The sequence below is a fragment of the Pyrus communis genome, chromosome 5 (assembly GCF_963583255.1).
Source record: "Pyrus communis chromosome 5, drPyrComm1.1, whole genome shotgun sequence".
In the NCBI taxonomy this organism is placed as follows: domain Eukaryota; kingdom Viridiplantae; phylum Streptophyta; class Magnoliopsida; order Rosales; family Rosaceae; genus Pyrus; species Pyrus communis.
This window is the reverse complement of record NC_084807.1, coordinates 17222052-17249543: the sequence shown is the minus strand read 5'-3', so window position 1 is coordinate 17249543 and position 27492 is coordinate 17222052. Positions and strand designations below refer to the sequence as shown.

The 27492-nt window shown below is 38.5% G+C and overlaps 3 protein-coding genes and 1 long non-coding RNA gene across 5 annotated transcripts; 1 reads left to right on the top strand and 3 right to left on the bottom strand.

The window, feature by feature from the left end:
* Positions 1–14291: 14291 nt before the first annotated feature.
* Positions 14292–16880, bottom strand: LOC137733211 (origin of replication complex subunit 5-like). The gene is made up of 4 exons (XM_068472367.1): positions 15928–16880; positions 15421–15845; positions 14653–14965; positions 14292–14547 (listed from the first exon to the last, which is right to left on the bottom strand). Exons 1-4 carry the CDS (start codon positions 16756–16758, stop codon positions 14500–14502), a joined length of 1617 nt encoding a protein of 538 aa, XP_068328468.1. The 5' UTR covers positions 16759–16880; the 3' UTR covers positions 14292–14499.
* Positions 16881–18488: 1608 nt separating this feature from the next.
* Positions 18489–21280, bottom strand: LOC137734945 (ATG8-interacting protein 1-like). 2 transcript variants are annotated; one of them, XM_068474285.1, is made up of 3 exons: positions 21110–21280; positions 19496–20372; positions 18489–18848 (listed from the first exon to the last, which is right to left on the bottom strand). In XM_068474285.1, exons 2-3 carry the CDS (start codon positions 20354–20356, stop codon positions 18744–18746), a joined length of 966 nt encoding a protein of 321 aa, XP_068330386.1. In that variant the 5' UTR covers positions 20357–20372; positions 21110–21280; the 3' UTR covers positions 18489–18743. The 2 variants fall into 2 exon arrangements, with proteins under 2 accessions (XP_068330386.1, XP_068330385.1); XM_068474284.1 differs by having other exon boundaries at positions 19496–20376; positions 21110–21277.
* Positions 21281–23058: 1778 nt separating this feature from the next.
* On the top strand, positions 23059–24756 carry LOC137735448 (uncharacterized). The gene is made up of 4 exons (XR_011068653.1): positions 23059–23572; positions 23821–23896; positions 24356–24418; positions 24511–24756. It is a non-coding gene; the product is annotated as an uncharacterized lncRNA (long non-coding RNA).
* Positions 24757–24881: 125 nt separating this feature from the next.
* On the bottom strand, positions 24882–26829 carry LOC137735447 (uncharacterized). Its single transcript, XM_068474871.1, has 3 exons — positions 26401–26829; positions 25560–25688; positions 24882–25250 (listed from the first exon to the last, which is right to left on the bottom strand). The coding sequence occupies exons 1-3, from the start codon at positions 26815–26817 to the stop codon at positions 25071–25073; spliced, it is 726 nt and encodes a 241-aa protein (XP_068330972.1). The 5' UTR covers positions 26818–26829; the 3' UTR covers positions 24882–25070.
* Positions 26830–27492: the final 663 nt, after the last annotated feature.

The window sequence follows — 27492 nt, the reverse complement described above, 5'->3', positions numbered from 1 at the left end:
CACACCTACTTTTACTGGAAATGGAAGAGGAGATTTAATTCAAGAGCATTGAATGAAGAGGAAAATTTAATGGGATTAGTTGAGGAACTCTATACATGAGAGAGAGAGAGAGAGAGTGACCAAAGAACAAAACCAAACAATGATAAATAGGTCATCCATTCCACACGACACAACTATTGTAAAGTCTAATCGGATCAATAGTGGGTTGTCACCCTAGCTTGGCCCTTTTTTCTTGTAAGTTATGTTCTTTCATTGGAGCTTTATTTTAATCCAATCTAATTTAAAGGGTGTACCTTTATTATTATGTAACATTCAGTATTACAGGTGAGTTGATCGTTAAATTTAAAGTTCTCAATTGTTATATATATTTTTTTTTAATATCAATCATTCATTTTTTGTACCACTCAGTGCTATGTGTCATTGAAGAAAAATTGTTAAACAAAAAGAGAATTCGAACTCATGTGCAAAAAGAAGAGCACACTGATCTACAATTTGACTACACTCACATATACACATGGTGTTTTAAATTTTAGAGTAAAGTACAAAAAACTACCTTAATTATTGGTGTCACGACACTTTCATACCTCATCTTTTAAAATTGACAATGTCATACTTTATCTTACGAATTTGTGCCAATGTTATACCTTCCGTTAGCTTGGCGTGAATTTCTCAGTTAAATGCTGACGTGACTTGATTCAGGGCCTACTTTCTATTAAAAAAATTAATAAAATATTATTAAAAACAAAAAAAAAATCATTTAATATTTTTTAAATATTAAAATAATAAAGAAAAGTAAAAATAAAATAAAATAAAACAAAACAAAACATTTCATTCCTTTCCCTCCCTCCCCCGTGTACCTGCTGCAAGCTTGCAACCCAGAAAACAAAGGAAGAAAAAATAAAATAAAATAACTTCATCCCTTCCCACCCCCCCCCCCCCCCCAACGTCCTTCTTTCTTCTCCCCCACCCCCTATTTGTTAGAAAGTCATTGTAACTAGATAGGAATGTTTTATTTAATTGATTTGTAATTGATACTTGCTGTTATCGTATTCCTAGTTTCTAGGTCTTCTTGTTGTACAAGGAAAGGTATTGTATATATTGAGCATTCTATCAATGAAAGGATTATTCTGGCTAAATACTGTTTTCACATGGTATACAGAGCAGGTTCCAAACCCTAGCTCTTTTCTCTGCCGAAACCACCAGAACTTTTTTTTAGTTCGTTGTCCTCCTTCTCCATGGCTAACAGCGACAACACCATTATCAAGAAGGGCGACGGCGAGAGTTTTGCCGACCCTTATTTTCTTCATCCTTCAGATCATCCTGGTTTGATTTTAGTCTCCAAAAAATTAACTGGGGACAACTACAACACTTGGTGCCGAGCTATGGAGATTTCTTTAGGTGCCAAGAACAAAATTGGTTTTATTAACGGCAAGGTGAACATGCCATCTGAAACAAAGCAACCCGATGCTTACGCCGCATGGCAGAGGTGCAATAACATGCTGCTTGCATGGATCATCAATTCCATTGAATCTGATATTTCAGATTCAATTCTTTACTTGAAGACAGCCTATGAAGTTTGGGAAGATCTTCGGGAAAGATTTTCTCAAAGCAATGCTCCACGAATTTTTCAGCTTCAAAGAGAGATTGCCTCTCTCACCCAAGGCCAACAATCTGTGGCTATTTATTACACAAAATTGAAGGGTCTTTGGGATGAGTTAGCATCCTATAGTTCTTCAACAATCTGCACTTGTGGCGCACAACATGAAACCAATAGACTTATGCAGTTCCTCATGGGATTGAATGAGTCTTACAGTGCTATTCGTGGACAAATCCTATTGATGAATCCACTTCCCTCCTACCGACAAGCGTATTCCTCGATCATCCAAGAAGAAAAACAACGGGAGTTAGGCACTGGATCCCGCAGTCTAACTGAACCAGCAGCCATGGCGGTTCACCATCAGCAGCAATCTTACAAGAAGCAGCACCAACAGTCGCAGACCAGCAGCAACAGTCGACCTCCTCTTCACTGCTCTTACTGCGACGCTAAGTATCATACCATTGAGACTTGTTGGCAGAAGAATGGTTATCCACCAGATCATCCCCGTCACAATCCCAACAAGACACGCAATTCCAAACAACATGGTGGTGGCAGCGGCTTCTCTCGTGGAAGTTCTTCTGCTCATCACGTTGCTTCTACTCCCACCATCAAGGATCTTCAAGCTGCTGTGCCCAACCTGTCCGAGAAACAATATGCAGACATCTTTTCTGCCTTGACTTCCAAGAATGACAAACCACAAGTTGCGAATGAAGCACCACAAGCCCATGCCGCTCTCACTTCTCCACCACTCTCAGGTTTGTCTCCGTTGTTCCTGGTCGATGGATCATCAACAGCAGAGCAACGGATCACATCACTTGCTCGTCTAGTTTATTGACAAATTCCATTAACAATACCTCTTTGCCGCCTATCTCACTGCCTAGCGGAGAGAAGGCTTCTATTACTTCGATTGGCAATATTCAATTAAGTGATTTACTACAATTGAAAGATGTTCTATGCGTGCCTTCTTTCCAAGTTGATTTATTATCTGTTGGAAAAATTACAGATGGGTTACATTGTTCAGTGACTTTTTTCCCCTCTTGGTGCATTTTACAGGACCTGATTTCGAAGGTGACGATTGGTGTTGGTAAGCGACGGGGCAATCTCTATTACCTTGTGGCGTTGGCTTCTACTTCCTCTCTGCAAAACCGACCCTCCTGTCACCTCATTACCGTTTCTGCTGACCTTTGGCACCGCCGTCTGGGGCATCCTTCTCTTGGGCGTCTACAATATTTAGCAAATAAAACCTTAAATTTCCCTTTTGATTCAAGTCATCGTTGTCATGTTTGTCCATTGGCGAAACAAACTCGCCAACCTTTTAGTCGTAGCTCCATTTCAACTTCTAGTTTTTTTGAACTTTTGCATTGTGACATTTGGGGTCCTCATCAGACTGCCTCCCTTACTGGTGCTCATTATTTCTTAACTATCGTTGATGATTTTTCTCGTTTCACCTGGGTTTTCTTAATGCGACACAAACATGAAACACAACCTACCCTCAAAACCTTTTTTGCTTATATTGAAACTCAATTTCACACCAAAATCAAACAAATTAGAGTCGATAATGGGGGTGAATTTTATTCCATGCGGAATTTCTTCTCTGACAATGGGATCATTTATCAACACTCTTGTGTTTACACACCACAACAAAATGGTGTTGTAGAACGCAAGCATCGCCACATCCTAGAAACTGCCCGAGCTTTGCGTTTTCAGTCTCATTTACCAGTAAAGTTTTGGGGGGAGTGTATTCTCACCGCCACTTATCTCATAAACCGTCTCCCTACACCATTACTTTCCAGAAAATCACCATTTGAGATACTATACAACAAACCACCTTCTTATTCCCATATGCGTGTTTTCGGTTGTCTTGCCTATTCCACGTCTGTCCATCCTTCCTCCAAGTTCTCTCTGAGGGCTCATCGATGTGTCTTTCTTGGTTATCCCCCAGGTCAAAAGGCTTATAAGCTTTATGATCTTGAGACACATAAAATTTTCACCAATCGGGATGTTATTTTTCTTGAAGACACGTTTCCTTTTGATCCATCCACCACCGCTGCACCCTCCCCTCCCTTATCCGATTTACCTCATTCCACACCTTTACCCATTCCACTTGATCCCATCACCCTTGACCATTCCACCACTACTCCACTAGATATTGTCCCCCACACTTCCACACCGCTTGACCCACCGCTTGAACCATCCCCACCGCCTGACTCATCCTCACATCCTCCCACCTTTCACCCCCTCACGGACCCCCCCACGAACCCCACCCCTGACCTTCCTATTTCTCCTCAACCCACCCGTTTTTCCACACGCCACAAGGAGCCCAATGTTCGTCTCCGTGACTACGTTTGCTCGCAGGTGATGCTGCCCCCACTCCAATCTTCGTCGCCTTCGTCATCCGGTTCCACCAAAGGTACTCGTTATCCCATTTGTAATTCTATTTCCTATCACAGATATTCACCATTGCATCTTTCTTTTGTTGCTCACATTAGTCGAAGTGTAGAACCTTCTTCTTTTGCAGAGGCTCTTCAAGACCCTCATTGGCGCGCAGCTATGGATTCCGAACTTGAGGCCCTTTCTTCCAACAATACCTGGACTCTTACTCCGCTTCCTCCCGGCAAGCGTCCCATTGATTGTCGGTGGGTCTACAAAATCAAGCAAAATGCTGATGGTTCTATCGAGCGTTATAAAGCTCGTTTAGTGGCCAAAGGATTCACTCAAGCCGAGGGGATTGATTATCATGACACTTTCTCTCCCACCGCCAAAATGATCACAGTTCGCTGTCTACTTGCTCTTGCCGCTGGTCAAGGGTGGTTTCTTCAACAATTTGATGTTCATAATGCCTTTCTTCATGGCGACCTTCAGGAAGAAATTTACATGTCCCCTCCTCCTGGTCTTCGGCGTCAGGGGGAGAACCTTGTATGCCGCCTCAACAAGTCCTTATATGGTCTCAAGCAAGCCTCTCGACAGTGGTTTGCAAAATTCACAGAAGCTATCCTTGCCGCTGGTTTTACTCAGTCCAAAGTAGATTATTCTCTCTTCACCCAAAAGAACGGTACATCCTTCACAGCTTTGTTGATTTACGTTGATGATATTATTATTACGGGCAACAATTTAGATACCATTAATGCTCTCAAACGGTTTCTTCATACTCGCTTTCGTATTAAGGATCTTGGCAATCTGAAATATTTTCTGGGTATTGAAGTTTCTCGTTCAAAAAGAGGACTATGTATTTCACAAAGAAAGTATGCCCTTGAAATAATCAAGGATTGCGGCCTTTTGGGTGCAAAACCAGTAGGATTTCCAATGGAGGAAAACAAACTTTCAGATAAAGGTGAATTACTCAAAGACCCATCTTTGTATCGAAGATTGCTTGGACGGTTGATTTATCTTACCGTTACTAGACCAGACATCACATACTCCGTGCATGTACTTAGCCGTTTTATGCATCAACCGCGTCAACCACATATGGATGCAGCACTTCGAATTGTGCGGTATTTGAAGTCGGCACCAGGTCAGGGCTTATATTTTCAGTCAGATAATAAGTTAACTTTGAGAGCCTTTTGTGATTCGGATTGGGCTGGTTGTCCGATAACTCGACGTTCTACGACTGGGTATTGTATATTCTTAGGAAATTCGTTGATTTCGTGGAGGACTAAGAGGCAGAAAACGGTCTCACTTTCTAGTGCTGAAGCCGAATATAGGGCTATGGCTGGAACATGTTGCGAGCTCATTTGGTTACGGTATTTGTTAACAGATTTGCATGTACCTATTTCAGGACCTGCCATTATGTCTTGTGATAACCAGGCAGCATTGCATATTGCTGCTAATCCTGTCTTTCATGAGAGAACACGCCACATAGAGATGGATTGCCATTTCGTTCGGGACAAGATTTTAGACGACTCTATCGCTACTCGATATGTCAGTTCTTCTCAACAATTGGCAGACATATTTACAAAGGCCTTAGGCAAAGAAAAATTTTCATCCATGTTGTGCAAGTTGGGAGTTCTTGACATCCACTCTCCAACTTGAGGGGGAGTGTTAGAAAGTCATTGTAACTAGATAGGAATGTTTTATTTAATTGATTTGTAATTGATACTTGCTGTTATCGTATTCCTAGTTTCTAGGTCTTCCTGTTGTACAAGGAAAGGTATTGTATATATTGAGCATTCTATCAATGAAAGGATTATTCTGGCTAAATATTGTTTTCACACTATTCGCCCCCACCCGAGCCCCTACCTGCAACCTAGAAAAAAAAATATATATATTTCCCAGTTCGTCTTCCCCTCGCATCCACCCTCTGCACCCACCCCTCACGAAATCCACCCTCTGGGTTTTTTTTTTCTTCTTCTTCTTCTTCCTCCTCCTTTTTCTTTCTAGGTTGCAGAGGGTTGGATTTGTTTTGGGAGGGGGGGGACGAACGAACTGGGTTGGGGTTTTTTTTTTTCTTCTTCTTCTTCTCCTCCTTCCTTCTTCTTATTCTTCTTCTTCTTTTTCCTCCTTCAAGATGGGGAGAGAGAGAGAAGGGAGGAGGGAGGTGGATGGGATGAAAGGTTTTGATTTTTTTTTTTTTTAACTTTTCTTTATAATTTTAATATTTAAAAATATTAAATGATTTTTTTTTAGTTTTTTTTAATATTTTATTAATTTTTAAATAGAAAGTGGGGTCTGGATCAAGCCACGTCAGCATTTAATTGACAAATTAACGACAAGCTAACGGAAGGTATAACATTGGCACAAATTCGTAAGATGAGGTATGACATTGTCAATTTTAAAATATGAGGTATGAAAATGTCGTGACACCAATAGTTGAGATAGTTTTTTGTACTTTACCCTAAATTTTAATTGGGTCAATATTTAGGGAAAAGGATCCTCCTAGGAATCCTTAGAATCTCGTGATCGTGATCGTTCATCATACATCGTGCAATCAATTTTCGTTAGGTACTATTTATATTTAATTTTAAATTTTAAATTTTGAAATGATTTATGATCGCACGATGTACAATGAACGGTCACGATCGCAGAATCCCTAGGATCCCCAGAAAAAAGATCCGACAAGGATCCTTTTCCAATATTTAGTAGGTTGAAAATGAGTCACCCTAGCTTAGAGAATTCTCGTGCGCAACAAAACCAAGAACATATCCCTACATAAGCATTTCTATTCTCACGTGACATGTACTTATACATCGGATTGCAACTAAAAATTCTTCTAACTTAGTACTACGGTCTAGTGGTATTCTTCTTCATTTATAAGTGAGAGGTCTTAGGTTTGATTCTCGTCAAATGCGAATTTGAACCACATTATTGCTAGTCCAATTGCGAGGCTAAGCTCACCCCCTCCCCCTTAGTGCAAATGATATCATTTGTTCAAAAAAAAAAAGGAGGACCAGCTGATGGCTTCGCCATGCAATCCACCCCTTCTGAGGGTCAATAAGACTCACATAGACATTTCAGCCTCCCCCTGGCCACCATCATGCAATTCACTGGCAATAGGAGTCGAACCCAGGACGTGCCGTCTAGAATACAAGCCTAAAATTCTTCCCAACAACTAGGCCACCCTATGGTGGTGTTTTCTTTCTTATAATTAAGTTATATAATAAGTCCTAAACCCACCCCCATTGTGCCCTTGCATGATGGCGTGAGTTTGAACCTCATCAGTGGCTAATCTAACATCTAACTTACTAATGCTATAGCCCCACTCAAATAAAAATAAAAAAAGGTCTTGAAGTTAAATGAGGAAAATGGGGTTCTTCTGGTATAGGGTTGGTTGAGCAACCCACCCACAATTTAATACCGCAACCTCTCTTTATTTCTTTTTCTTGTGCGACTCTTTTTTCGCTGATTGGGTAGTCTTATCTTTGCCTTCTCATATAGATATTCTGCAGAGTTCCCCCCAGAGCTAATAGTAAAAACAATATTGTGGGATTCTTCACACACAGGTTTGACCCTCTCAGTTTTAATGGTGTTCAATCTGTATATCTGTACCATGAAGGAAAAAAGTCAAGCCCCTTATACAATATATTTAGGTCACCTGAATGCAGACCTCAATTTTTGCGCATTTTGGCAGACTATGGCAGTTCATCATATATCGGGACCTGGCATGCTTTGTATTGTGCTCTTGTGCAGCAGTAAGGGTTCACATTCCCTATCCTAAATTGCATTGAATTGAAGGAGGTCTTACAAGTTTGGACAATTTTCTCTTACCTGACTATCTTATAATAATACGTATGAGATGCATATTGCAACTGAAAATGTATATCATGCATGTGTTGTCCGATTATGGATATGATGGATAGTTCATTGGGTTGATTCTTACTTGAATGCCTTCTAGATTCACAGTTTGGTAATATAGGCATCAGTTCTGTTCTCTTAGACCCTAGGATTCAAGGAATTTATAAGCACTTACATTTCAATCCTAATCAAACGGTGGAGCAGAATAATGTTCCTTTAGTTTTCGTTGTTTTACTTTTTCCTCCACCATTAGATTAAGATCAAACGGTACGTGGCTCCAATTTCCTTGGACCTTAAGGCTAAGAGATCGAATGGTATGTGACCACAATTTCCTGAAACCCTAGGGTCTAGGAGAATGGAGTTCATGCTTATATTACGAAAATGTGAGTGTAGAACACATTCAAGTAAAAAGAGATGGCCTTAGTATAAGGAGTTTTCTACTTTAAAAGCATAAGTCAAATAAGAAAACGTTAATGTATGCATTTCTACGATCGTAAATGTGAATGTGGATGTGCCCTACGTGAGACTATATATCATGCATGTGATCTCATGAAATGGGTTTGTGCGACCTAACCATATATTTTGAACCATTCCACCATTTAGGTATGCTTAGCTAATCATCACGTCGATCATGTGCAATTCTGACAAAGCTTCACTTATTAGCTAGCTAGGTTGCGCATTGTATGTTGAGTACATACTACTACAATGGATTAGAATTTGTATATAAAACCTCCATTGATCATATCATTTTCCCCGAACTGCCATATTTGTGCTAGCTTTCCCCATCCGATTGAGATTATTCATTAGTCGCATGCAAGCTAATTTGACTTGTAAACCATAAATTGAAGACTATAAGTGTTATTTTTTTTCTTTTTTTTCAATTGTCATTTTAGTGTTGCAAGTCATCCTCTACCGCAATGATAAATATAAGTATTGCTCTTGCACCACGACATGAGTTTCAAACCCCGTCGATCGTCTCCTTAATGTAACATCTAATCTAACAAATTATTTATCATTTGTCCAAAAAAAAAAAATATTATCATTTTAGTGTCGAAATCATCAAATAATTTTGTATTGTCGAAATCAATCATTTGTATTTGATAGTGCATGATTCATTGATTATTCATGTTAGCAAGCCATGGAATTTTCAATGTAAATGACCAGTTGACCAATTGACTTACTAAACTTGTTTATGTCATCTCGAACCATTTCGTGTAAAACTTATCACATTGACCATGGTTAGATATTCTGCTATCTTACTTTGCACGACTTTCTATTTTGATAACTTTTTTAATGGATGATATAGAAATGGAGAGTGAAGTTTCAACTTCACCTCATATAAAACTCTTAACTTTAGGTTTAAATTGACAGATATCGTTGATATTCTAACACATTTGTTAAATATCGGAGAAATTCTTATATTCTGTCTAAACCCAATGTTTGAAATATCCTGGATATGCTCAATATTTCTACAGAAATATTTAAAAATTTAAGGACTTAATGATGGAGGAGATGAACAAGAATTTGATGGAGTTACATGCTTAAGCACGTTTATTGGTGAGTGTGTCTTTACTTATGCCACCTAAGATGAAGATCGTTGGTGTAGAGAAGTTGGTGTAGGCATTGGTGCAATTGAAAAGTATATGCAAAAGGCCGAATCAAAATGAAAGATTTACTATCAGTTTGAACTCCCTGAGCCTATGCATTCTTTATGGTTTAATTTCTTTATTCATGATGAAAATTTCAATTACTATGTATAATTTATTCGTTTTAGTGAAATGCTTTATTTTATTTTATTACTTATCATTAGAATGAAAACTAGAAAGAAGTTTTCTTTCTCACATGTCACATACTTATTTTTTACACAGTATCTGATCATTAATTCATGATTCATATGTATGTTGTGACCTAATATGACATTCCCTAGACAATAACTTTAAATTTTCATGTTTTTTGAGCAAATTCCCACCATTTCCATCAAAGGCAATCGATACTGATACCGATATATCCATTGATGTTTCTACAAATTTGTATATCGATATTTCCACATATACCGATATTTTAAACATTGTTTAACAATCCCCTAAAGTTTCATTTTAAATTTCAACCATTTCCATCGAAAGTAACCGATATTGATATCAATATTTAACATATCCGTCAATATTTCCACAAATTTATATATTGATGCTTCCACTGATACCAATATCTTAAACACTATGGATAACTAGATGAAAAAATATAGGGTAAAGTACAAAAAACTACCTCAACTATTGGTGTCACGACACTTTCATACCTCATATTTTAAAATTGACAATGTCATACCTCATCTTCAAATTTGTGCTAATGTTATACCTTCCGTTAGCTTGGCGTGAATTTCTCAGTTAAATGCTGACGTGACTTGATTCAGGGCCCACTTTCTATTAAAAAAAATTAATAAAATACTATTAAAAACTAAAAAAAAAATCATTTAATATTTTTTAAATATTAAAATAATAAAGAAAAGTTTAAAAATAAAAAATAAAAAAAACAACCCCTTTCCCTCTCTCCATCCCTCCCCCTGTTGCGAGCTTGCAACCCAGAAAACAAAAGAAGAAAAAGAAAGAAAAAAAAAAAAAAACTTCATCCATTCCCACCTTCCCCCCCCCCCCCCCCCCGGCGTCCTTCTTTCTTCTCCCCCATCCCCCCCCCACCCACCCCTTGCTGCAAGCCTGCAACCCAGAAAACAAAAGAAGAAAAAGAAAAAAACTTTATTCCTTCCCACCCTCCCCCCGGGTCCTTCTTTCTTCTCCCCCATCCCCCCCCCACCCCCCTCACCCCCTCTTCTCCCCCACCCGAGCCCCTACCTGCAACCCAGAAAAAGGAAAAAAATAAAATAAAATAAAATCCCAGTTCGTCTTCCCCTCGCATCCACCTTCCGCACCCACCCCTCGCAGAATCGACAAACGGGATCTAGGTTTTTTTTCTGGATTTTCTTCTTCTTCTTCTTCTTCTTCTTTTGCTTTCTAGTTTGGCAAGGGGTTGGATTTGTTTTTCGCGGGGGGGGGGGGGCGGGGGGGGACGAACTGGGTTGGGGTTTTTTTTTTTTTTTTTTTTTCCTTTCTTCTTCTTCGGGGGGGGGGGGTGTTGGGAGTTGATGGGTTTTCAAATTTTTTTTTTTTTTTTTTGGTTGAATCACGCAGGGAAGAAGAAGATGAGGAGAGAGAGAAAGAGAGAGAAAAGGGAAGGGGGTGGATGGGACGAAAGGTTTTGATTTTTTTTTTTTTTTTTTTTGTTTTAACTTTTCTTTATTATTTTAATATTTAAAAATATTAAATGATTTTTTTTTTTTTAATTTTTTTTTAATTTTTTAATATAAAGTGAGGTCTGGATCAAGCCATGTCAGCATTTAACTGACAAATTAACGGCAGGTTAACAGAAGATATAACATTGACACAATTTAGTAAGATGAGGTATGACATTGTCAATTTTAAAATATGAGGTATGAAAGTGTCGTGACACCAATAGTTGAGGTAGTTTTTTTGTACTTTACCCAAAAATATATATAGAAGAGAGAGAGTTTGAAAGAAATGTGAAAGAGAGAGGGAGAGAGAAGATGACGGTTTAAATTTTTATTTTTAAAAATAAAATTAGATATATGCAATGATGAAATGTGGGTGAGGAAAAAACAGCAAAATTTAATTTTTGTGAAATTACATTATTACTCATAATTTTATTTTGTGATAGAAGACCAAATTGTATGTATTTTCACCCTCTTTTGGTTGACAAAGAGAGTTTTGTTAATAGGTAGTTTAGATACTTGTTTTCTCAATGGGGAATGCACGTATTTCACTCCTTAAGAATAACGTTTATTCACCGTATAATCGGAACCGTTCTATTTCTTAATCATCATTTAAAGATCATTCCCACAAGAAAAAAAAAACATTCGAATCGGAGATGATTTCATCAACTAAATGTATAGAACAAATCGATAGTATGACTATCAAGTAACACATTCATGTTAAACCATCAATTTATACTAAACGAGATCCAGTTCCAATATTTTTTTTAGAAATAATCTTCAAATGAAGATTAAAAAATTAAATAATAGAGTTTATACGATAAAAATACGTTACTCACGAAAATTGAACTTTGTCCAATCTCCTATGAGGGAACACAAGTTTATATTTTTTTTATTATTGACATTTTTTTTGCAATAGGGCCAAAGAAAAAGACAAAGGTAATAAATTTAAATTGAGAAATCATAACTTTTTTCTTTTCAAAATATATTTATATATATACTTGCATGTAATTCGAAAGTTTATAGACACCGATAGTTTGTGCACAAATTACGTACTGCGGTTTTCCTCATCACCTCACCTCATGGTGCACATTGCATGCGAAGAAAATCATGGGGATAATGTTTTTTCGCACCCATAGATTGTACACAAAACAGGGCATGCGCTATCGACATTAACACAACCCTTCACTTTCTTCACATGTATACATTAACACAATCCTTGACCCCAATAACCTTGTGGTCAAATTGTATGCTCTTTTTGGCTAATAGTAAAGGGCAAAGAAAAATTGAAAGGCCAGGAGCCTTTTCGGTGCCTAAAATAGAGTAAGAAAAAAAAAAATTAATGAAAATGGTTTTAAAATTTTGAGTTTTAATCAAAATGACAAAAATTTATTGTAAGTAAATAGTACTATGAGTGATTTTTAAGAATAAAAATGTTATTTTCGTTGAAAATGAATAGTATCGAAAATGTTTTGTTAAAATTTCCTAAAAAAAAAAGGGCAGCAAGATGTTGTTGGTTCCTTGTTTAGGGGAAGAAAAGTAAAGGCTAGGAAGTAGCCTTTTTTGGTATTTTCAAAGGCGGAGAGAATAAGGGTTAGCTTCGGTGATAGCACCATTCTTTGGTGTGAAAAAGGTAAGTGGCCTTTTGTTGTTAGAGAAGCAGAGAGAGCTGCCGAGAACCCCAAACAACACGGAGCTGCTGCTCCATTTGTCAGCTATCACTCCATCAAAGTTGCAGTTGTACTAGCTTTGAGTTACACTGATTGTAGCGAAACCTCATTAAAATTGTGGTGTCTTTTTTCTTCTTTTTTTGGTATTTTATTTGGTATATTTCTTGTGGGTTTGTTTGAGTTGGTTTCCAATTGGTTTTGATGTTGTTTTAGCGCAACAAACCCGCCGTCCATCTCCGTATACATCATTAGCAGCTCTCTCTCATCGTCTCTTCTCTCCCCGCTAAATCTCCCCACCGTCGTAAATCTGCCGCCTAGCAACCTCCAGATCGTCAGACCCACATCTTCATCCTCCCCTGTCTCAGGCGTTGAATCGGTCGACAGCTCGTGATACCGGACACGAATTCTAGAGCCTAAGCCACGACAGTATACTCCTGATCCCATCGTTGTAAATTCCTGGCTCCGCTAATGCATGTATAGCATTAACCCATTCACTCCTTATCTAATGAAGAGCTTGCAGTACTATATAGTTTGGAGTTGGATGGGTAAGCATATATTCAACAACTTAGGAATTAGTTTGGAGTAATATTAACGGTGGGTAAAAAGCAAGTAAATTTGTTCGAATCAGCCAAATCAAAACCAATTTCACAAATTTGTAGGAAAGTTAAAGCTTGCATGAAAAACCTACACTTCCCCCATTTGTTTAGATAGAGATTTTGGCCCCCAATGACGTAGAATTAACTAGTTTAACAAAACAAGATAACTTAGGTACAACATCATATAGGTTGGGTGGCTTGCAAAGCTATGAGCTCTGCTCAAGTTTAGGGTAGGAAGACCATGTATATAATGTTTTTCAAGCATGTCATCCCTTCTCTTAATTAACAGTCGTCACACAGACTTTCTGTGACACTGTATAGGTGATGTGCACGTGACACTCTAAATTCGTCACATATACTATTACATGATGAATTTTCAGTGTTTTGTGACGGTTGGCGAGGGTCACCAAAGCCCTTTTTCTTATAGTGAAAGACCATGTGCTTACAATGAATATGTGTCGTCAGCTTCAAACGAATATCTCTATTGTTTTTATACCAAGCCCTATTAGTGACCCACAACTCTCGAGTTCTTAAGCAAAATGTTAAAATCTCATCGGCCTGGTGGTACTTTTCTTTTCTAATACAAGTCAAATTCCCACTGCAGAGCCATGTGAATGTGATATAAAATTTCCTCTGCAGGGTCATAAATCTTATTGTTCTTCTATTGATTTGGATTCGGAGAGGTTAAACAGCACTTAACGAAAGAATAAACTCGTTGAAATTTGGCAGAAGGAAGCTACAATCGAAAAACAATTCCAGAATTGTGATCGAATTTGTATAGGAAACAACATTTACAAGAAGTTACATGCCCCGCAACTTACAAGGATGTAACAAGGTTTGGTTGGTTAAATACAATTGTTAGATGGCAATCCTGCAGAAACATGGGCCAAGGTACTGTCTGAAACTCATGTTCAATGGTGCTAACCCCCAGCTATCAGAAAGACCACGACAATCGGTATATCCGCTCAACACCAGTCATTTCATGTTTCTCAACAAAGATGAGGATTAGAGAATTTGGATAGTTCAATGATTCAACAGAGTAGGAGGGTAACTTAGTTGAAAACCAGGTAAGTTTCTTCATCCTCGAGAATAAACTGGCAACCGTATCACAGATACCTCACCTGAAAAGCATCATCTGTACATATACTTTGAGAGAGGGAACTTAATGCTCCTTGCTACCTGTAATCCAAATATAAACAAGATGTTATGTAATTCAACAGAATTTATCAACCTTACAGCACAAAATTTTGGTCTAATGTCAATTTGGGAAATATGTTAAGTTACCTTAAGAGCCATATCTTCACTCACTGTAGATCGATATCGAGTTGAGCCCTCCAGTGGGCAGCTTCCACCAGTGACAATAAAATTAGCACTGCAGAGACTGGACAGTAGTAAAAGAACATCAGACATGAGCACGTCATTCCCATCTTGAATCCCTAACCCACCATATTCTTGTTCCTCATCGTGAAGAGGACCTTCCCCTATAGATGTAATGCACTGAAATATGGCTAATATTCTTTCCATTGGGAATGAGCCAGGATTCAAAAGTAATTCCTGTTCTGCAGTTTCCTTCTGTTCCATTGACTTGTCCGAAAGCCTAACCATCAATCAAGAAGCATTATTTAGAAGAATTCAGTGTTTACAAGAGCTGCATTGCAAAATGCCAAAACAAAAGGTGCAAAAATAGCCAATCTGCACGTCGCAGAAATTTTTGTTTCCTCGACTGAATAAGTGCGGTAAAAAGATATCGGAAATTTTATCTAGAGGTTGTTCTGCACACAATAACCAGAAAAACTCAAAATATTCGCTGTTACTATAGTGAGGCTATGGTAAAATGGAAGCAGGTGGTTGTTATCTACATGCTTAAGAAAAAACTTATATTATAGCTTAGTTGTCTGCAGGATTCGGGAATGTCAGACCTACATTAACTTTTATGATAGCATCAAAAACAAAACTAAAATTTGTACCAGTGTTGCTGATGTTAATCAACTAAACCTATAGAGTATATATAAACTACAGTAAAAGCAAGAATTATTCTTGAAATAGACTTGCTTCCTCTTTCGTTTTCGACTACTAGAATCTCCTGTAGATTCGAACAGTGATGAATCAAGGGTAGCTGGATTTCTTGAAGCAAGAAATGCTGAAATAAGAAGATACTTGGCAGAAGTAGGCATATGGAAATCTAATTGTTCAACTTCACAATCTCCGAATTTCCTTGTGCCGCCCTTTCCTTTTCTCTCCTTAACTTCAACTTCAACTTCAGGGGATTTCTGCAATGAAACCTTAAATGTCTCATTCAGTGCAGGAACAATATGGGAGCAAAAAAAATTATACAGCCTTTGGTTCGTCTCTTTATTGGGAACAAAATTCAGATCAGTGATAGGTTCACAATACTTTGTGAATAATGGTGAAAAGGCAGGAGATAATTCATCCACCCGTCTGGTAATTCTACAGAAAGGCCTTAGCACGACACTAACCGAAACGAAAAAGTGTTCATCAGTAGAAACACAAAAGGCAAATGATGAGTGCAGAGAAGAAAACAACTATTTTTGTACCTGAGAAAAAGGCGAAAAGCTTTTTGTTTGCCTGGTTTCTCATGAAGATTTTCTGCAGATCATCTTGTGTATAATCAGGAAGATACATAGGGATAGGCTCCACATAGCCCATATTTGAGTAATACGTATCCGGCGAGGCACTGCTGATAAAGATAAGACCGACCTCAGGCATTTTCAAAATGTCATAGAGATTAAACAGTAAAGGTAATATAATGGAACCTTTATCCCATCCTCTAAGACGCTCCAAATTGTCAAATACCAAGCGGATCATATTTCCATTAGCCTTTCCAGACCTTTTGGAGGTTACTTTCCCCGAAAGTCCCTTTGTATTACCAAGAATGCTGACCAAGGCTTCCCGAAGAAAATGAATAAAATCAGATGGGCTTTCACAGCACTTGGCACTTGAATAACCATTCGCTGCATTCTCTGGGTGAAGAAAGAGTTGGTTCAGAACCGATTCAAACAAGATTCGAGGACTATAACTGGTAAGGCAGCTTGAATAAACAAAAGGGTGCTTCAGATGCCTAAAGGTCTCTACAACAATACTGGTTTTCCCGGTAGAAGTGCCTCCATATACAAATATAGGTAGCATGGGAGAGTTTGGCAGACCCAAAAGGCGTAGAAGCTCCAGGATTTGACTACGTCTCCCAGGAAAAACAGACGAAAGATCATTGGCACTCAAGGATTCTCCTTGTTCACCCAACACAAGGTCACTGAGAGTTGGTGGGTGCAAACTACTTGCCTTAGTTTCGTCAACTACATTCTTTGAAGGGGTAGCCAAAACAGAGGATCTGGTTTTTCTCCTTGTGGTTTTTGGGCTTTCCTCTTTACCCATGTCTGAATTCTAGCCAAAAGAAACATCTAGAATAAAGGCGAGAATTTTAGTAGACAACATTGATAACAAACAACTTGGTAATCACACTGCAAACCAACACGAAAAAAGTGGATACACCGCAAACCAGCAGAAAAAAGTGGATACATAAAGAAGTATCGAACTGCAACGGAAATCAGCCTTTCAAACACTTAAACAAATTTGCAAGGAAGTTGCACACATAAACTTACAACCAACCAAACAAATCAAGGAAATAAATATTGAAAATTAAAATTAAAATTAAAAACAACATATCCCTCTCCAATTACAGTCTTAACTCAATTTCTTCGAAACTTTCGCATACACCAATAAAATCTTAATGGAGCTATATTCGACTTATCTACATCCATATACAAGTAAAAGAACCCGAAAAACCAAATACTTGGCAAATAAAACAATGTATTACAATACCCACATCTTAAAATCATCATTTAATGTCCAAACACTCCCCTAATCAACTTTTAAAGAAAAATCCCCCAAAACAATTACCAAATAAATAAATCACCCTCACGAATTTGAGTTTTTTAAGGACCAAGGGGGAAAGTATGGCAACGGTATTCATAAAACGCTGCGAGTTAGAAATTAAAGAGTAGATCGGGGGTTGAGGATTACCTGATCGGAAAACCCACCGGAAAGTCTGCCGGAACGATGAGAGAAAAGCAGACGAATGGCAGTAGTGTTTCGCGACAGTGACATCTGATTTGAATCGAAACCCTAATAAGGTTCGTTGAGATAAAAGAGAGTAAAAACCCGGGAAACTTAATTCCCGCCAATTATATAGTGTTTGGGTGTTGGGAGGCCCACCGTGAGTTACAGTGAGCTAGAGGTTCTAATGGGCCCACGATGTTTAGAGGTGCTCCTCAGAGGAGGAATTCATCGGTCCGGACAACAGACCAGATGGTCATACGGCCCACACACACAAAAAAATCCCCACTCCACTTTCTCCGGGAGCATTTTTACTCACCACCATCAATCTTGATGTATGTTTGCTACACACTTAACCAATTGACACTTGTCCCTTCACTTAATTTTAGTTAATCTTTTTCAAAATTGAAAAAGTAACGTTTAATGTGAAAGGTCATTTAGTACATGGTAATCATCTTCACTTGGAAGTGAGAGGTCTTAGATTTAGGTTCGAATCTCGTGGATGACGAATTCGATATCAAATTAGGTTGTCCATTGTGTAGCTTAGGCGAACTCCTCCTGCCAACAATGTATCGATGTACTAAAAAAACATCTAATGCGAAAGTGAACTAGAATTAGTTAAATTGACACGTGTTAATTAATTAAGTGTATTATAATTATAGTAGCCAAATCCGTGCAAATGATCCAATCATATTAATTTTGGAATTTTTAAGAATCCAAATCAGTAGCCACTGAGTACTAAAATAAGGTCTTAGGTTCGATTCAAATTAAGGGCGTAAATCACATTATTGCTAACTTATTACGAGACTAAGCTCACTCCACACCCATCTTAACGTAAATAATATTGTTTATTAATAAAAAAATCAAAATCAGTCTGTCAAATCATCGAAAGGGGTAGGATGAATCAGATGGGTCGTTCTTAAAATTTTGGCTGAATGTTGATATAGGCATAATAATGAGCGCAAATAAAAAGCTTTAGCATGACAAAACTTTAATTCTGACTGCACCACTTCACAACAATCACAAGAATTGGTCCTGTCTCCAGCGAAAACACAAACACAAACATCATCATAGAAATAGAAACAAGTAACATGGCTCGCTTAAAGCCAAGAGCTCTGTACATCGGCATATTCATGCTGATCGAAAAAGATCATAAGACGGCCATATCTATCTTTTAGCACCTACACAAGTAACACTATCCAGAAACGGAATATATACCAACCACAGTTGGAAACAAACTAATATCCATCTCCCCCCTCCATCACTTCTCTCTTCCTCTCCCTGTGGTATTTTTCGTCATCATCTTAAACCTCACTTGAGGAGCTGCTCCTGATAAAGGATCCCCGGCGGTGGCTGCTCACTATAACGTCTTTAAGACGAGATATGGGACCAATCATCCTTCCTGTTTTCTGTCAACATGATAACATAATGTCAGTGTCATTCAACTGGACTTTCCTCTTAATGGAAGTAAACTCAATCGCATAAGCAAGTTATCTCATGTTCATATCTTAAGAATGCTTGTTCGTATTGCGTGTCAGTGCATTCTATAGATTAACAGCAACAAAGTTACTTATAATCCCTAGTATGATGTGCAGGCCACGAGTTCATGATAGGGTCAGATGAATGCATTGAATAGTGTGGTGTTTCCGATGTAATTAATCTTTCGATAAAGAACTGGTATCAAATTTTAAAATATAATTAAAGCCATAACCCAATTCTCTACTTAAAATCACTAAGAGATAAATTGCAACCCCATGCGTATTACATCAAGAACTAAGGAACTAACCGAATAATGTATAGACATCCCAACAAATCTTACACAAAGAAAAAGAGAGAAGGCGAAATATCAAAAGAATCGACTACTCAACACTCTTCAAAGCATACATCACTGAAATTGCTTCATGCTCTTACGTTATGAAATTTATGGCATTGTGTAAGATCAAACCAAAAAGAAAAACTACCAAACATGAGATATCAATTCCTTGACCAGGGAAAGACAAAGTTAATAATTAAACGGAAACATACTCATAAGAGAAAACAATGGAAATCAGCAGACCTGATCATTGACGCTCAACAGCCACTTCTGTTGTAGAGCCAGCCACCTTTCATTTTGCCACCGCTGCCCAAGTAACACAAGCCCCATCACAGCCGCTGCTATGAAAATAGACCAAACTGCATTAGCTTCTTTTGCATGAGAATACAAGGAAGCAGCTCTTCTTTTCCACCAAGCTCCACATGGCAGGCGAGAAACACCAAATTCATCATCTTTAAGAGACCTTGGGGATTGCGGGCTATCCTCAGAGAAACCTAAACCTTGCTCTGAAGGTTCATTAAGTCCAGGAATAGCGGGGCTCTCACCATAATCAGCTAAGCCGCTCAGATCTGTTTCACCGTCAAAATGATATATAGCAGCATCCATTATAGTCTGGTCTTTGTCAGCCGAAGTTAACCCTTCTTCAAACACTGTATCACCAATCAACTGCATGTTATCCTTATCAGTTACAGACTGTTTCCCCACAAACTCATCTGGAGCATTCAACCCTTTCAAAGTCAAAGCTTCTTCCTCCTTTCCACTGGACCTACCTTCTTCTTCAATACCTATCTCAGCTAAGACATCCTTGTCCACACGTTCGCTTCTATCAGACTTCAAAGGCAAATTCTCATGCTGACTGGGTGGAAAAGCAAAGTGACCAGACATGAAAAGAGCACAAGAAGTTTCCGCATGCTCACCATAGATATCACTCTTCTCCTCATTGCTCAACTCAATTCCTCCTGGACAAGGAGCAGCAGCATACGTTGACGCTGTCAGTTGTACAACTTCCCATTCATTCCCACGAGCAGTACTTTCCTCCCCCTCCTCATTATCCGCCATCTTACCATGAACAGTACTTTCCTCTCCCTCGTCATTATCTGCCATCTTAAAGGACTCGAAGCTTCCTATTTCCCATGTCCAGGGCAAAATTACAAACAGATTAACCAACAAAAAACAAAAAACAATCAGAACTCAGTAAAACGAGATACAAATTAAATCTAATTCTTATTTCTCCGACACAAAAATGTCCAGGTCACAACACACTTTTGCAACAAAACACACGTTTCGTTTGAATCACCACGATTAACTAAAATGAATTAAACCAACAACTGAATAAAATAAAAACTTCGTAGTTCGTACAGAACCTCTTTTGACCTCTAAACATTATTTATTTCATTTCTATCGATACAATCCAAACGAACATAATACTTCACAAAACAAAGTTCTGATGTGCATTCGAAAACCCGAATCGAGGATATCAAATGACAAATACAAATACATATTTGCAAATACAACAATACTAAAGTGACTTATACTTTTTTCCCCCAATTCCAAACAAATGCAACAATTCCTAACAATAGACACCAACAACTAACACTTAATCGCAATTCCTCAAGAGTTTAATCAAAATCTTCACTCAATAAAACAAGAAACTGAACAATTTGAGCGTGCACAATTGAATATAATTAGCAACCAAACAATCAAATTAAAGCAAAACATGATTCAGTTCAATCAAAACTAGCAAGTAGAACACTAATCAAACACGTAGAGATCAAGAAACGAGCAAAAAAACAACAATCAACGGACAAAATAATTCCCGAAACAAAAAATCGGATTAATATCGATTCGAAGACTCACAGGAAAGCGTAAAGTGATTCGATCTAAAAGGTCCGATCGGGGATCGGAACGAAGACGTTCTGATATGGTCCAAGGTTGAAGATTGAAAACTGTCGAGAAGTGGCGTGGGGAATTTATATGCAGAGATTTCTCGAGGAATAAAAGAGAGGGAGATGAAGAAGAAAACCGGCGGTAGCGGTAAAGATGGAACCAGACACGTCGGGTGACCAGCTGTAGGAGGTGGGATTAAGATTTGGCTGAGAGTGCGTTTGCGGGAGAGATCTGAGGGTGACCGGTGATAGAAGGTGGGCGTGGGGGGGTTTGCGTTTGCGTGTGCGCAGAGCGAAGAACTTACTGCGTCACGCCAGTGTTTTGGTTGTTGTGGAGTGACGTCATTGTCAGTTTCTTTCCTAAATTTTATCCATTTCACGTGTCATGATCTTTACATCTGAAATTTACTCACCATATCTATTTTTTCAGAAAGATTTTTAGTATCCACTTTAATGTTGGATATTACCCTATCAAGTAAAATCTTGAAATCTTGAAAAAGAAAAAAAAAATCTTGAAATGAAAGCTAATATAGGACAAGAAATCAAAGATTTACAAAATTCATTGATATTTTAAAAATAATAACGTTATTTGACAAATTCTCAAAAAAAGACAAAAAAAACCATAATCGGATAAACTGTCTCCTAGCTAATAAGGTAATCCGAATATAATTCCCATGGTAAAAATTAAGGATTAGCGTAGTCCGTTAGCACATTTAGTTCAAAAGTAATTTTTTTCATCAAAGTACATGTTTATCCCTGCATTTAACGGAAAAAAAAAATTAAAATTAAACTGAAAAATATGAGTCATCTGAATTTGAGATTTTTTAATTAACAAACGATGTTATATACTCGCTTTTGACGATTATCGAATTTAAGACATCTCAATAGGATAGTAATAATGTGATTCATATTCACTTTTGACGATTATCGAATTTAAGATATCTCACTTATAAATATAAAAAAATATTATTAGATCGCAATACTAATTCGTTTTAGAATATAAGAAAAGATTTTACGTTAGTCTCAACTTCGTGGGGCTAGGCGCATCTGAATGATTGCTTCCCTAATTCGTTTATATTTTTCTTTTTCCATTTTACTTTTCCATATAATCTTAAGTGGTTTGTATGATGAATCTATCCTCAATACCCCACCATACTCAATCATTGCTCCTCGGTGGTGACACCTCCTGACCTCCACCTTTCCTAGTCGTTTCATAGTGTGATACATCCCAGTGCAAACGGCATGTCGTTCGGAGTTGGGTACTCAAAGCCTCAAAGGTCGGCCACGCTTCAATCTAAATGGACCTATATTGGAAGGCCTAATGGGGCCCAGCCCAGTAAAAGCCCATCTAGAAAATGCCGAGAAGAACAATCACCAGCTACCTTTAGTCCTCCGAGGCTCCGACCAGAGACTGAGAGGAGAGGGAGAGAGAGATGGGGGTATTGTGTTTGTATTTTTTTTATTTTATATAAAAGCTTAAAAATGTTTACTTAATTAATTTGATTGATTTTTTTGAATGGTGGTTGTGAAACCTGTAGGCCACTAAAGTCAGACGGCCAACTCTCTTCAACGGTGTGGATTCAGCTTTGGAGGATTAGGTTCTTGAGCAGATGTACACAGTAAGTCCTCCATGTTCCCATTTTCTAATTTAATAGAATCATTTATGTATGGTCAAAATTGACAGTATGATAACTTAACATGTTACATTGTGGGACATCAGAGTTCATATTGATTAGATCGAGTTATGTTCATGGAGTCGTCGTTAATTGTCTGGCAACATAAATGCTTGACTATCGAACAAGAGAACATTAATCCACGTTTATTAATTATAAAACGTACATGCTTGATTTTGTGACAGCAAAACAATTATGTTCCCTAACATTAACCGACATCTAAGACATAACATGCTAGACTGTCAAACAAGAGAATATGAACCCGTGTTTAAATGAAGGAGGAACATAATCAATTATGGTATATGGCAGGTGAGACCTGTGGTGGAAACTGGGTGTGAGAACCTGCAACTGGTGAGGTTGCTACTGGAAATGAGGATGCCTTCAATAAGGGAGTCCTCGGTTGCGGAAGGGCTCACCGTGGAGGGGATACTGGAGAAGTGGTCGGAACTGAAGCCGATGATTATGGCAGAATGGGGGGAAGAAGGGGATGCTCTTATTCATCTTTTTGGGAAGGTCAGGGATGAATGGATGGATGAAGACTTGACAACTTGGATTGGTGCAAATAGGTACCCGAATTTCGGACTTATCTCGTTGTGATCAGTTTTTGTTTAGCATATATTCAAGTCCCGTCGCACACTTGTTGGGACGGGGAGAGCTCAATGCATAACTGAGTAGGAAATAATTTGACTGCAGATTATATCCAGGTGTTCCTGATGCTCTAAGATTTGCAAGCTCAAGCATGTACAGTCACCACAAAACAGGTGTGGCCCTTACATACGCATCATCTATGGCATCAGAAATTTCGGGTTTTCCTTCTCCCGGAAGAGAAAGAAAATCTGGAGGCATACAATTCAATTTAAGACTTTGAAATGTTGAGACTGCTGAAAATTTTATGTTGGTCAAAACATAATAAACGAGCGTTTTACATACTTACTTCTTGGAGAGTACAGTTCTCTGTTTCGCCCGTCATTCTCTCGCCTCCTTATTTCCCCATTCTTCTTTTGCACAGGCCAGACTTGCTGATGCTTTGCTGCGAGAACTTGCAGGAGTTACAATACCGCCCGAAAAGATATTCGGTCTTGGAAGTGAGTTAGTGTATATTAAGTCAATGTTAATCTGTGTTTTGCATTTGGAACCAATGCCTGCTGTTTGCCTTCCATAATGTGAAACTTTAAGTACGAATATGCACTCTTATATGAAGTATTGAATTTGTGTTCTCTTAGGTATCGTTTGGTATGCAGACGGGACGGGACGGAACGGAACGGGATGGGACGGGACGGGACGGGACGGGACAGGACAGAACGGAAGCAAAGATGCCCTTGGATGGAAACAAGGAGGAAGAAGAAGGAGACGGAGAGGTTATAATTTTGTGTTCCACGGATGTGGAACGAGTCGTTCCAGGGGGTGAGATGGAACGAAAATTCACCCAAAACTCGTCCCGTGAAACAGCTCGTTCCACCCGTTTTAGACGCAGCAAACGTGGGACGGAACACCTTGTCCCACTCTGTTCCGTCCCGTCCCACGTACCGAACGGTACTTTACAGTCCCAAGGTAGAAGTACTGAAGCAACTTCAAAAGAAACCAGAGCATCAGGGGCTGAAACTGCAGTAAGATACTTCCCTGCTTAATATTTAATTTAATCTAACATGTTCTAACCGAGCTTAAGTGAACAAGATCAATAATGCTTGACGTTGACCAGCTTTGTAGAGGACCGGTTGGCAACCCTAAAGAATGTCATCAAAGAACCTGAATTGGATGGTTGGAATTTGTATCTAGGTAAAATTTCTCCGTTCATATTCTTCTCCCCTGAGCCTTATCAAACATTGCACATAAACTCGTCTGAGCTTCAGTTGCTAATTGGGAATTGGATTGGGGAATTGGGGGTACAATACACAGAAAGAGAGGAAGGAAGCACAGACAATTCCTAGGATTCAGATTGTCGAGCTTTCTGACTTCAGTAAGAAGTTGAAGTAGCTTCTGTTCATGAGAATCTTCTTCCCTATTCGGTTGTGAATGTATCAATTCATTTAAACTGCAAATGGCAATATCTTCGTTGTTGGAGACTTAGAATGTTAAGTCGGAAATTTTTATGTATCTTGTCTATTTGCAATCAACAAATTCATAAATGAAAACAGAATTCCGATAAATAAAGCTCATCTACACTTACCAGTTCCAACATCATTAGGATTGGTGGTTGCTATGGTGTTACAACAGGGGTTATTATATTTTCATGTCAGAAGAGAAAACTTACCGGTAGAACTACAATTCCTCCTTCGAATGTGTATCGCTCTCTGGTGGACTATCACTCTCCTTTCTCTTTTTCTCATTCTGGAGCTTCTCAACGAGTTCCTCTAAAGGAGGATCTCCAGGTCTCCGAAAAATTTGATCGCCAATCTTTATCTCATAGGCCTCTGGTTGGTTCAATGCAAAATCCTTCAACTGGAGAATTGAGAAAAGAATGAACGATGTAACATTATCAAGAACAAACAAACAAACACAGAAGCTCATGACATGCAATAATCAACTCGATAGCTCAAATACAGAATTCATGAGCATAATTGGCATGCAGAACCGGGCTCTAATGGAACAGCTAAGCTATCCTCAAGACATCAAATGTTTCTCTTTATTGTGAAAAATATTCTTAAGAACCCAAACACATCTAAAGAAAACTTTCTTCAGCCGGATGCAAGGGAAATTAATACTTTTTGGTCTAAAGGATAAAAAAGCCAGGGTGGGAGGAAACTGTACCTCTGTCGTGTCTTGGCCTCTTTCCATGGTGAACATGATCGTGTTTAGATCAACACCCATGAACCTTGCCCCAATCGCTCCGGTCCTCAGAACTTGAGTCCATTTCATAGCAAGCTCAGCCACCGTATCCTGGGAGGGGGAAAAGAAGCACTTATCAACTTTGCCATTCATTTCAAGCCGTATCAAAAATCATTCAATCACATGGAAACCATCAGAAGTTGAAAAGAAAATATAAACAGAAGTCATTTCTATCACCTAGAAGTCCATTACATCAACTCAGTTTACACTATAACGCAACTGCAGAGTACAGATGCGTACGAAAAAAGGACTGAAACAAGAACTAGAAACATAGAATATAACTAGTGTGCAATTCATGGTTTCTAATCAACCCGAAAATTTCAGTACTGAATTCTGAGCAGCAGGGCGTGTTCAGCATTATCAGTACTTTTCACACATTCGTCCCAATTGGTTAAAGATAGTGTGCTTGTGCAAATGGGGGTTACGCCAATTGGTCAGGGTCCCAAATCCAAATCTCCGTCCCGTAGATTAGAGTAGTTTAGAACATCACTTTAAGTATTACATACACCCTGTTCTAATTCAGAATCAATTCACAAAAGTCCCACAGTCCAAATCCAAATCAGAACTTTCATTTAACTTCTCAATCCCATTTGATCCACATCCATGCTTAAACATTCATCTTACTGATTAAACTAAAATTACCAAATTTAATTTCCCAAGGACAAATCATTCGATCAGAGACAAAACCCAATAGCAAAATCCACATACAGCTCACATTCAGCTAGAAAACCAATAGCAAAAATGCAGAGCGATTTCGAATTACCCGAGTCCGTTTCTCGCCCACCCGGAGCTTCACGAACCCGAAAGCCGGCCCGGTCTGCCGCTTCATCATCTCCGCCTGGATCTGCGACATGTCCATCTTCGACAGATCAGGAGGCGGATCGAAATCGGAAGAGGGTTTCGATTTCTTGCCCCATTCTTTCCAGGTGTCGTCCTCCTCCTCGTCGACTACGTCGTCCAGGTCGTCGGTGATGTGGACTCTCCGCTTTCCCGCCTCGGCGAACCGGACGAATTCGCCATTTGAGGAAAAGATGAAGGGTAGAATGAGGAGGAGGAGAAGGGCGAGGAGAATGGGGACTGGAGGTGTCGGGTTTGCCATGCTTTGTGTGAAGATTTGGAGAGGGAAACAGAACTTCGGATCTACGTCTTCTTTTTTTCTTTTTTTTTTAATTGTTTGCATATTTTTTGGGGGGAAATATAAAGAGCATGATTTGATGAACATCTTTAAATTTGACCCCCAAAAAAAAAAAAATATATATATATATATATATATATATATATATATATAATGTGTTGATCACATATACAAATGGAAAAGGATCGGTTCTTTTCCTAGGATCCTAAGGCCATCTCCAGTCGAATGGTCTAAAGGGCAAGAGGGTCGAAAAAAGTTTGAAAACTGTCTCCAACCGAGAGTTAGGCCAAAGTGCTCGTGGGCCATATGGAATCTAAAAAGGTCAAAGGGCCAACCGACTGGCCTAATCCAACCAGCCTCGGACTGGACTAGAAATTTGAGCATTTCTGTCGGATATAACCGACAGCAATATAATAGATTCTTGTCGATTATATCCGACAAGAATGCTAGGTTAAAAATTTAAATACAACGACTAGCTGACGTTAGCTACTCGTTTTTTTTTTTTTTTTTTTTTTACAAAATTTTTTTTCCTATAACTTCTATTTTACAAAATTTGTTTCATATTTTTTTAAAATTCTATTTTTTTCCTATAACTTCTTAAGCTATTATACAACATTAAATTAAACTAGTATTTGTCTACACACTTTGTGTGTATGAACACATTTTTTTAGAAAATGAGAAGGAGAGAGAGAGAGAGAAAGAGAGAACGTGGGGGAGTGA